Source organism: Heteronotia binoei, chromosome 3 (assembly GCF_032191835.1).
Source record: "Heteronotia binoei isolate CCM8104 ecotype False Entrance Well chromosome 3, APGP_CSIRO_Hbin_v1, whole genome shotgun sequence".
In the NCBI taxonomy this organism is placed as follows: domain Eukaryota; kingdom Metazoa; phylum Chordata; class Lepidosauria; order Squamata; family Gekkonidae; genus Heteronotia; species Heteronotia binoei.
The window spans coordinates 95485148-95497417 of record NC_083225.1 but is presented as its reverse complement, the minus strand read 5'-3'; the positions used below and the strand labels follow the sequence as shown (position 1 = coordinate 95497417).

The following is a 12270-nucleotide window of genomic DNA, read 5'->3' as shown; positions in this document are numbered from 1 at the left end:
GCCAACCCTACTTAGCTTCTGAGATCTGATGAGATTGAACTAGTCTGGGCTATCCAGGTCAGGGCTCACAGTCCTTTAAGCCCCCCCCCCCGCTTATTAATTTATTTAAGATATTTATATATAACAAACAACCATAAGTGGGTTAATTTAAAATAAAACATCATACATTGGTAACAAATGCCATCATACAAAAATGGCTATGAAATTTCATCACGGCAACAGCAAAAACGTCAAGCATAGCAGCAAAATCAGCAGTGAAGTTACAACACAGCAGTAAGATTTTAGGAGCAGCAAAAACTAGCTTCAAGAAACAGATAATTAAGAGGGACAAAAGCCAGATGAAAGTTTTTAAATAAAAAGTCTGTTGAAAAGTGCAGCTTTCCTGTCTCTGGTTGCCACCCACCTCAGACCTGAAGGCAGGGCACAGACAGCGGAGCTTGTGAGGCAGATTTTAACCTGCAGGCTGGACAGTATGGGAGGTGGTAGTCACTTAAGTAGCCTGGGTCCAAGCCATTTAGATCCTTCACAAAGTTAGAACCACCTCTTTGAATTAAGCCTGGCAACAAATGGACTGTCAGTGCAGATGTTTCAGGACTGGGTGATATGATTCTTGTATCCTGTCCCTGACAATAGCCTGGCTGCAGCATATCTGGATCATTTTCAAGAAAAATGCACCCCCCATTAGGATAGGTTGACTCCTCAGTTCTTATGCAGCTGTGTTATTTACCAGTATAAATATCAAAAATATTGTGCAAGACATACACCCTTGAATAGTTTATACAAAATTAAGTATAATGTATTGTGTCATATAATGAACAGCATACAAAAGTAGGCATACATTCATACAATCAGAAATTAAAGCCAAACAAGAGTCTCAAATACAGTATTTCAGGGAGGACCCCTCACAGTCTCTTAATTTTCCAAATAGAGTTCTAAGACTCAATAAGAAAGTTCCACAGGAGTCCCTCCGTTGCTTGTTGGCTTCTGAAGGAAAAATTCTTGCCTTCACGCAAACTCCGGCTTTGATTGCATTCTGCTGCTCCTGCAGCTTCCTCGTAAGCCAACTGAAAATTCCAGCCAAGTTCTCTCTCAAACGCCCATTTTGGTATCAAGCCGCTAATTAAGATATGCTAGAAAAATACTGGTCTGATTGGATTTTTTCCCCTTTGGGTCAATTGCTAGAAAAGCAACAAAACCAAATCTTTTTAAGCTTTTGGTTGTGTTGCAGTGGCCATAGCCCAAAATGCTCACATCTTTCACTGGGTCCGTCATTATCTCTTGGCCTCCATTCATTGCGTGCATCTTTTGGGTCAATTGCTAGAAAAGCAACAAAACCAAATCTTTTTTAGCCTTTGGTTGTGTTGCAGTGGCCATAGCCCAAAATGCTCACATCTTTCACTGGGTCCGTCATTATCTCTTGGCCTCCATTCATTGCTTGCATCTTTTTAAAAAACTTCAGCTAGTCATCTCCTTCAACCCCAGTGATTTGCATCTTGGTAACATCTCCGTGGGTGCGGTCACACTCACCATTAAATCCATCTGCAACGCGCCTCTATTATAATCCACACACCCAATTTCCCAATCAGACAACAGCCAGGCTACCGTTCTATCACATGTGGGTCCCGTCGCTGGTCGATCAGAGTGCTCAACCGGACCTCATTTTTTGAGATGGCATTCCACACTCACGCAAGCACAGTACCATGGGATATTGTGCTTGGCTTTTTTTTTTTTAAAGTGCCAGAAAAGGTGGGCAATCTGCCCCCCCCATTTAAACACCCGGAAAGGAAAGGGAAGCCCACGAGTTCTCTTTGCTGTCTCTCCGCCTGGCAGGGAGAAAGCAAAGGTGTGGGATCTTCCTCTCCCCCGTTTAAACACCCCGCCGTGGTGTTTAAATGGGGGGAGGGCGCACGGCAACTCTCTTTGCTGTCTCTCCGCCTGGCAGGAAGATAGCAAAGGTGTGGGATCTTCCTCCCCCCCATTTAAACACCCCGCCATGGTGTTTAAATGGGGGGGGGGGCGCACGGCAACTCTCTTTGCTGTCTCTCCGCCTGGCGGGGAGACGGCAAAGGTGGGTCATCCTCCTCCCCTGGCAGGGAGACAGCAAAGGTGGGTGATCTGCCTCCCCCCCATTTAGGAAAGGTCCCCTGTGCAAGCATTTTTGACTCTGGGGTGACGCTGCTTTCACAAAGTTTTCACGACAGACCTTTTACGGGGTGGTTTGCCATTGCCTTCCCCGGTCATTACACTTCCCCCCCCCCCCCCAGCAAGCTGGGGACTCATTTTACTGACCTCAGAAGGATGGAAGGCTGAGTCAACAATTGCTGGCGCAATGATATCATTTGGAGTTGGCTCTCGCAGGGAAGTGGATGTGCGCTTGCAACGAGATGGGCTTTACCAATGAGTCTGCTACAATGGAGAGTTCAAACATAGAAAGTACGCGCGGGAGTCGTCAGAAGCATTCTTATTCCGGATTTAATGTACTACCAAAAAAGTCCGCGTCTCAGTCGTGGCAGTTCAGGACACGAACGAGCCAACGACCATTGCCAGATGCTGATGTTTGGACAACCGCATAAAATCCGACATGCATCTGGCTTTCATCCATGCCCATCTCGTCAGTTTATGTGCGTCTGACCTCAGCCCCTGTCAGGTTCTGTGCAGTTATGGCCAGTTCACCTCTTTGATGTTGATCAAATTAGGCTTTTATTGGAAATGATAAACATGGCCAAAGACAAGATGGGCTTTACCAAAACTGGTTAACATTGGTCAAAACACACCTTTATAGTTGGTCAAAGAGCCATTAATTATGCAGTGCAAATAGCTGCACAAATTATGGCAGGCAGTTATTCAAAGACAGACACCTTACCCATCTTCCCCCCAGCCCCCATGGTTCACAGAGTTTATTTCTAAAGCAAAAGTTTCTTCAGACTGGTGACCATCTCTCCCAGAAATATGCAGCCAAGGCAGAACAGTTATTTGTGAGCAGTTACAAAAATACAGATAAAAAACCAGCAAAGCATCTGCAAGCATTAAACATGGGAACAAGGAGGTAGGCTGAGAGACCTGCACTAACATGGCAAAACACACTTCCCAAGCTTCCTGTGATTGGTAGATACTGAAGACACAGTTGGGAATAATTGCAAAAAATATTTCTATGTAGAGGATGTACTTCTTGTGGCAACAATGCTATCTATCACCATTTTTAAAAGAATGCATTCAGAAACGTACCATAAGCCTCTATACATTTGCCCCAAAGAGACAAACTGTTACCTTTTTAAAAATATTGCTCAGTCAAAATAAATTGGATCATTTAAAGGTGATAATGAAAGAAAAAAATATATAGTATATGATCTCTTTTGGGAAAGAGACAGATCAGCATGACCACAGTGAATCAATTTTTTTTTCTTACTAAGAACTGGGTAATTGCTTCTGTGTCTGAAATTATTTCTGGGCTGTTACTTGAACAGATGTTAGAGATACTATGAAAAATACTGAAATTAATCAGCTTTTTTTTTGGGGGGGGGGAACAATATTTTTCTGCAATTTTATAACAGAGCATAATAAAACCAGAACCATAAACATTGTAAAATACATTATTCTGAAGGAAGAAAATCATCTTTTCTCCAACAGTTAATGGGTCTTTGAGTATCAAAGATCACATCTTGATGGTAAGAGAGAACCAAACAATTGAAATAGTTTGTGAAGCTGTTGGATGGAATCCTGCTCCACACATTATCTGGATGGTAAATAATATTACAGTAGATAATTCAGATTATATAACCAACCATTGTCAAGGATCTAATGGCCTGTACAATGAAGAGAGCATCTTGACCCTGACTCCACCGACCAATTCCATTGTGATTTGCTTAGCTTCTATATTTGTGCTCTCTAAACCTCAAAGTGCAACTATAACTCTTGTTGTATATCCTCCTCCAAGTAAATGAATATTCTCATCTATGCATTTTTTGGGTTCACTTTCAAAACCATATAGTTATTTTCATGAAATCTTATATATACAAATATAAGGAACACAACTTGGCTCCAGGTTATTGTATTGTGCAGAATTTATATTGTGAGAATGCTTAAAAGGAGTCCACAAAATCTGATCAATATCATGAGGATTTCTTCATATTATGATGTTGAACACAGAATGGCTCAGAACACCCATGGCATCAACAGAATATGGGCCAAGATGGCAAATAAAGTTTCACATAGGGTTGCCAGTCCCCAGGTGGGTAAAAAACAAACAAACGCTAAGAGACACCATACATTTTAAACAACAAAACAGTGTAATGTAAAGTGTCAGGTGTCCTGACAAAGCTTGCACATAGAACTTCAAATAGACAAGAGCGTGTAGCAAGAAGACATTAATGGAAGACAGTTCAAAAGCAATCTTTCCAATCACCAAGGAGTGACAATTTTCCAGTATTTAGTTCATGCAACTAAAGAAGCCCTTCCAAAGACGTCTGTTGTAGATATCAAGACATTTCAACCATCTTTCTTCAGATTGGAGGTTTATTTGTCACTGGAACCCAATCTTTACAATACAGTCACAGGAGACCAACAAGGTTCAGAACACGTCTGTAAGTTTTCCAGGCCTTGCACTCGAATGATCAACATCTTTTGGTTATTCCTGGCCTGAAGGATATCCAGCTAGCCTCAACAAGGGCTAGAGCCTTTTTGGCCTTGGCCCTAGCCTGGTGGAACAATAGGGCTGCCAATCCCCAGGTGGGGCAGGGGATCCTCTGGTTTGGAGGTCCTCCCCCTGCTTCAGGGTCATCAGAAAGTGGGGGGAGGTGAGGGAAATGTCTGCTGGGAACTCTGTTATTCCCTATGGAGACTTATTGCCATAGGAAATAATGGAAAATTGATCCGCGGGTATCTTGAACTCATTGGGGGGGCTGTTTTTTGAGGTAGAAGTACAAAATTTTCAGCATAGCCTCTCCAGTGCCTCTCCTCAAAATACCCCCCAGGTTTCAAAAAGATTGGACCAGGGGGTCCAATTCTATGAGCCCCCAAAGAAGGTCCCCCCTATCCTTTATTATTTCCTATGGAAGGAAGGCATTTAAAAAGGTGTGCAGTCCCTTTAAATGTGATGGTCAGAACTCCCTTTGGCGTTTAATTATGCTTGTCACAACCTTGCTACTGGCTCCACCCCCAAAGTCTCCTGGCTCCACCCCAAAGTCCCCAGATATTTCTTAAATTGGACTTGGCAACCCTAGTTTCACAGCACTGTCTTCTTTTTTCTATAGATAAAATTTTCTGCTCTTCTGGAATTTTGGATGGCTGTGAGTCAGAGATTGGTAGGGCAATCTTAAACAGGGTGAGACCTTTTAAAGTCCATTTGTTATCCAAAGAGTCATGGGTTAGAATATATTGTCAGCTATCAATCAATCAATCTTTATTGCATTATCAGCAAAATGCCATAGCAGCTAACAACTAGTCTTAACAGTAGAAAAAAACTGAATAAAACCTCCAATGCAACAATAAAATTATATAAATTGCAATAAAATTAAAAATAAAGTAACAATAATAAATTATAAGAATTTAAAATTTATCCAATAACATCTCAATGAAACAAATAATCCAGAGTGGTAAAAAGGACAGTAGTCAATATAGTAGTCATTACTCATTTTTAAATCTGTGATGGCAGACACAGATCTTGTCACTTGGAAACTAATATATTTGTCTCTATCTGACAATAGGAATACTAATTTCTCTTGGTCTGACTTTCCAAGAAAGTGAGACATAATGGTACACAAAAACCTACTTCATTCAGCCTCATGTTTTACACAATAAAATATGACATGAGAGAGGTCTTCACTGGATGTTTGATCACAGGGGCAAAATCTTTTCTCATATGGTATCCATTTAAAATTACTTTCATTGGCCAGTAATGGCATGATATCAAAACGAGCCCTAGTGAAAACTTTTCAATACTTGAAATTAGTTAAATTAACAAAATATGGAGAAGTTGCCAGAGCTGAGGGAGATAACTGTTTTAAGATCACAGAAATTCTCAGTTTGCCTATTAGTCCCATATCAGTTTGAATACTCTGATCTAACAGTCTTTGCTTGACAAGAGATTTGGCAATGTAAAATCTAAGATTGTCAGTTATCTTAGCGATGTGCTTTTGCTTTTTTATTGCTTTTTTTGTATTGCTCTTGCTAGCAGAGAAAATAGGCCTTTCCAAAACAGATACTGAATTAAGACTGATGTGAATTCAGGTTGTTAGAGAGGGAATTTGATTCCATATATGCAGAAACGGCTGTTTACAGGAACTCCAGATTGAACAAGAACTTCAGGCTGAATTCATTTTTGCTGATGTTAGGACATGTACAAAGAAGAAAGATGGCTTGTGTTAAATGCTTTCAGCTGATCAAATATCAACAAAATGAAAAAAAATCAACTTTAACCTCTATTTCCAAATAGGTCTTTAGTTATTAATGGAAAGAGGAAGGGACATGGCTTACTGGTAGAGCATCTGCTTTGCATGTGAGAGGTCCCTGGTTCAATCCCCAGCATCTGTAGTTGAAGGATCAGGTAGAAGATGATGTGGAAAACTGTTGTTTGAGATCCTGGAAAGCCACCCCCAGTCTGAGTACATAATACTGAGCATGATGAACCAAGAGTCTGTTTCAGTACAAGGAAGCTTCATGTGTTCATGTGAAGTCCTTAGGTGGATCAGAATCTCAAAAGTTGTTTGAAATATGGGGATACTCCAGAATTCACATTAGCACATAAAATAGCTTTACATTATCCAGCTATCTTTTCCACTTTCCACTTAATCAGATGCAACTAAGAGCCAGCATGGGTTTCTCAAGAACAAGTCATGTCAGATTAACCTTATCTCCTTTCTTGAGAAAGTTACTACCCTGCTGAATTAGGAAAATGCTGTAGACATAGTTTATCTTGATTTCAGTAAGGTTTTTGATAAGGTTCCACATACTATTCTTGTTGACAAGTTGGTAAAATGTGGTTTGGATCCTGTTACTGTTAAGTGGATCTGTAAGTGGTTGACAAATTGCACCCAAAGAATGTTTGTGAATGGTTCCTTATCCTCTTAGAGAGGACTGAGAAGTAGAGTGCCTCAAGGATCTGTCTTGGGACCTGTTTTGTTCAAAAACTTCATACATGTTTTAGATGAAGGAATAGAGGGAATGCTTATTTAATCATTCTAGTTGCCCTTTTCTGCACTTTGTCCAATGCTATCATATCTTTTTTGAGATGCGGTGACCAGAACTGTACATTTTTACTTTTGCCACCTTCAATTATTTCACTAAACTGCGAAATGAGGCAGCACCATTGATTTATACAGGGGCATTATGATACTGTTTCCAGAAACAGAAAGAGCAATTAACACGCATTGATCCAAGTTGTTAAATGTGGTACTGAGGCTCCAGGATAAAATATTGAGAGTAAAAGGCTGACGAAGGACTGAAACTGTGAGGAACCCCGGGCTAGCGGTCCCTTACTCTTTCAGAGACAAGCTGGAAATCTGAACTCCGCCCAAATTGCTGAATATAAGCTTGAATACAGTTGGAACAGCAGGAAGGCATCTGCCTATAAGGAACTATATTTTTTAATCTTTATTCAGCAGATAGTGTGGGGGAGTGAATGGAACTCTTTTTTTCAACTGCATTGCTTTAATCATATATTATGAGCATTTGTTGAATTAAGTACTATGAGTGGTTAATGTTACTAATGATGATTATTGTTACGCATGTATTTTGATAAATGGTTGCATATACACTCATTGTGTAAAAGTGTTATTGCTATTCCGGTGATTTTTTGCTTTAATTATTCCCCTGGAAAAAATGGCTGCTTTGAAAGGTGGACTCTATGACATTGTACTATGCTGAGGCCCCTCCCCTCCCCAAACCCTGCCATCTCCTGGATTCACCCCCAAAGTCTCCAGGTATTTTCCAACACAGACCTGGCAATCCTACATCATACATAATTGCACTGAGAGGATTTTAGCTGTGAGCTTATGATCAAACTTCACTGCAAACTTGAAGTGAAATCAAAAGGCTTCTTCTTATTAATTCTCATTCATCATCATCCCCAACACTTTTCAGCCTGTGAGCTCCTTTGGTATTCTGACACTAGGTGATGGTTGCAAGTATTAAATGGCTACTACAAGAGGCTACTACAAACACAAAATGTCAGAGAGTGAGGTTATGCATAACTCTGATATTAGATCTTCAACAGTTCAGGCAGAAGCACTGTTTGATATGATGCCTTTTGAAATCAACATATTGTTCATAAATATATTCTTGCACACACATAAACTAAGTATACATATTGAGCTAGCTTAGAAATCCTCATCTGGCTGTATCTGCCTTCATCTTGCAGGCATATAATGTACTTATGGTAAAGGAAAAAGGAGGGAAATGCTTCTTTTCCTGGCTCCTTAATTTGATATCATAGTTCCTAGCCACAGTCATTTTGTACTGCTTTTAAGAAGTGTGTGTGTGTGGGAGGCAGGTTTTCTAATAATAAATTATTTTTAAAAATCAGTGAGAAAGCAAAACAGATCTGGAAATTTGGGGAAAATGAATGAATCTTCTCATCCAGATCTCCCTCTGTGATATTGAAATAACCTTCATTGGTCACTGTAGTGAAATGGTATACTCAAAACCAAAGAAAACTAGATGTCACAAACTGTAATTGCTATGTACTTACTGAGGTATCAGGGACCACCTTTATTTTATATTCCTCACAGAAAATGGTTGTGCGCATGTGTTGTCATGGCTGGGGAATAGAAAGTGTTTTAAGTATTAAGAAGAAAATGATCTCTTGTTCTCTCATATGTACACCTTCAGAGTCTACAGGAAACTATTCAGATTGTTTTCTGCGCCCACTTCACTGAAATGCAGAAGGTTTTCTTTTTTGGGGGGACGGGCGTCTTTTTCAGGGTCATTTTTTTGTATGGAGTATTACCGTATTTTTCAGTCCATAAGGCGCTCCGGACCATAGGACACACCTTCCTCCTGGGGGGCGATCCGCTGCCTCTGCCTCCGATCCCGGCGCTTCTCCCGTGCCTGCCTGCCTGGCTCCAGCTTCTTCCAGCAAGCACTGGGATCGCTCCATGCTGCCCCCACCGCAAACCCAGCACTTCATGAGCACCGGCTGCGGAGGGGGCAGCGTGCTTCCTCCATGCCTGCCTGGCTCCAGCTCTGACATTTACAGCAAGCACCAGGATCGCTCCCTCCGCCCTCCGATCCCGGCACTTGCTTTAAGCATCAGCGCTGAAGCCAGGCAGGCAAGCAGGGAGAAAGCACACCGCCCCCTCCACAGCCAGCGCTTGCGAAGCGCTGGGTTTGAGGAGAGGGCGGGTGCTTTCTCTGTCTGCCTGGTTTCAGCTTCTGCTGATAGCAAGGGCTGGGTTCGGAGCCTCCGAACCCAGCCCTTGCTATCAGCTGAAGCTGAAGCCAGGCAGACAGGGACAGAGGAAGCACCCCCCTCCTCCTCAAACGCAGCGCTTCGCCAAGCGCTGCGTTTGCAGAGGGGGTGTGTGATTCCTCTTTGCCTGGCTTCAGCTTCTGCTGATAGCAAGGGCTGGGTTCGGAGGCAGCCAAGCGCTGCGTTTGCGGGGGGGGGGGGTGATTCCTCTGTGCCAAGGGCTTCAGCTTCTGCTGATAGCAAGGGCTGGGATCAGAAGCTTGGCTGCCTCCTAACTCAGCCCTTGCTATCAGCAGAAGCTGAAGCCAGGCAGACAGGGACAGAGGAAGCACCCGCCCCCTTCACAAACCCAGTGCTTCGCAAGCGCTGGCTGTGGAGGGAGCGGCATGCTTTCTCCCTGCTTGCCTGCCTGGCTTCAGCGCTGATGCTTAAAGCAAGCGCTGGGATCGGAGGGCGGAGGGAGCGATCCTGGCATTTGCTGTAAGCGTCAGAGCTGGAGCCAGGCAGGCAGGGGCGGGAAGCGCCGGGACGGAGGCAGCGGATCAACCCCCCCCCCCCCGAGGAAGGTACGTATGGTACCTTCGCTCCATAAGACGCACACACTGTCCCCCCCACTTTTTTGGGAGGAAAAGGTGCATCTTATGGTGCGAAAAATACGGTAGTTATATTTCTTATTTATAAATGTACTATGTGCATAGGGATCAAGCACCTGTCCTCCTTGGAGGAAAAGTGATATATAAATGTAAGGAAGAAAGAAAGTAAATAGGGAAAATGCTTAAATTGCTGACGAATGAAATGCAGAGGCACTGGGTAGAGCAGGAAAAAAAGGCCAGGAAATCCTTTAGGTATTTGTTACCACACTAATTCAAATATTGTGGAAAACATTTAAAAAGCAGTGACAAATGCACACATAACACTGGTTTGTTTTCAAGGTTCAAGTTTGTTCCTTTAGATCACATAGTTCTAGTACATTATGAAAGGCATATTTGTTATACTTTCATTAATTCATTAATAATCCCCTTTTAACATACATCACTAATTCTCTTTGGAGCTGCTGGTTTTCCTGTATTTCAGAGTAATTTAATTTATTTTGCATTTTGATAGTCTGCTCTCAGTTTTTGAATGGCTCTAAATATTTGAACTGCCAACTGTTTAATATGTAACTTTGATCTCTAACCCCCTGAGGAAGATAGTAACCTGTTCATAGTAACCTAACAAATGTCTCACTTATGGTGGCATTGAGGTTTCTCCCTCCCATTTCTCCATAAATCAGTCCCCAAATGTATCCATAAATTGGCTTAAAAACATTTTTTCATGACCAGGGCAACTGGTTGACCAGTGTATGAAATAGGATGTTGGACCAGATGACCCACTGGTCTGATCCAGATGACCCACTTGTCTGATCCAGCAGGGCTCTTATGATATTATATTCTTAAAGATAGTCCTGCTTATAATAAGTTTCTGGATAAATATAATAAATCATTGGCATAGTTGGTACCTCCTAAGGCAAATACCTTGGATTTGTCTGAGATAAAATAACATGGAAAAGATAGAATGTAACAAAAAATGGACTTCCGGGGTTGGATCATGGAGAATTGAGCTGCTTCTCAAAAGAGGAGCGGACCAGAGCCTCTGTTCTGGGTAGAGAAGGTGATCCCAATGCCTGCTGCCTACTTTACTCAGTGAGGGAAAAGGCCAAGACGTGCTTAGGAAAATCCTGAGGGGATTTACTTTGGGTGACGAGAAGTCCCAGTGGGGTTCCTTTTAGGCTTTGAAGATTCCCTGGCGAAGAATCGCATTCCAGCATCTACAGAGGATCTCCGTCATTAAATTGACTTAAATTCATCATGGTTCAAGCTTTCTTTGGACTATTTTAATATCTAAACACTTATCTCTGGCAAGAACGGTGTTAAGAAGGATATATTGGGTTACAAGGTAAGAAGATCTTTATCTATCATTCCAGGACTAAAATCAAACTTATTTGAGATAAAGATTTAGATTTGGACTTAACTACAATATTCTAAAGTTGTAAAGAAGAGAAGGGGGTAATTTTGGGACTTTTGGAATTTAAGAAGCAAAGATAAAAGACGAAAAACAATTATTGTTTGGAATACTTGCGGTTTCTGCAAAAAACCCACATCGTCACTGAGTTGCTGAACTGGAAGATGTTGCAGGAAGTAGCGTCATAAAGGTATCGCGAGATCTCTCAACCATCGAGAACGTGAGTTCGTGGCAAGAAAGGAAGGAAGGAGCCATTGGAAGAAGGAAATTTTTAAACCTCCTGGACTTCTCTAGGATTTTAAAACCATAGAAAAATTGTGGTGGCCATTAAGAAAAGGTCAAAAAACTTAAAAGTTTTAGAAAAAAGAACGAGACTGTAAAAATCAGTGGAGCTGGCAGATATTATAACTATAGAGTGAAACATTTTGGATTATATAACTGGAACTAATTTTGGTGGTCATTTGTAGAAAAAGAAAAAATCTTTCAAAAGGGTTAGAAAAATCGCGGACGCCATTTTGTGCATTTTAAAAACTTTAAAAATTAATATCTCGAGTTAGGAAGCCCTGGGAGCGGCGATTTTGGGCTCATTGAAAAGGGCATCTTCCAATCTACAAGACCCTGTGGTTTAATTTTAATTTGGAGTGATCAACTGAAGAGCCTATTTTTGCAATGGGAAGACAGTGATGTCTGAACACAAGCTGGGCTTGAAATTGACTCGTGCAAGGACCAGTTTACTTGAGGAAGGGAAAATGTCTAAAATACAAGACCAACTGATGCCATGGAGGCAAGACTGGTTAAAGTGATAAAAGACTTAATAACTGATAATAAGAAACAATTAATTAAAGAATTTTAAAAAGATATAAAAT

General features: G+C 41.5%; 1 protein-coding gene across 2 annotated transcripts in view; it reads left to right on the top strand.

Moving 5' to 3' along the window:
• IGSF5 (immunoglobulin superfamily member 5) overlaps window positions 1–12270 on the top strand; it is a 106111-nt gene that overhangs the window by 40685 nt on the left and 53156 nt on the right. The window contains exon 4 of one of the 2 annotated variants that reach the window (XM_060235128.1): window positions 3628–3933. The exons of the other annotated variant lie outside the window; for it this stretch is intronic. Coding sequence (XP_060091111.1) covers window positions 3628–3933 — 306 coding nt within the window. The remainder of the gene's footprint in view (window positions 1–3627; window positions 3934–12270) is intronic. 2 annotated transcript variants of the gene reach the window in all.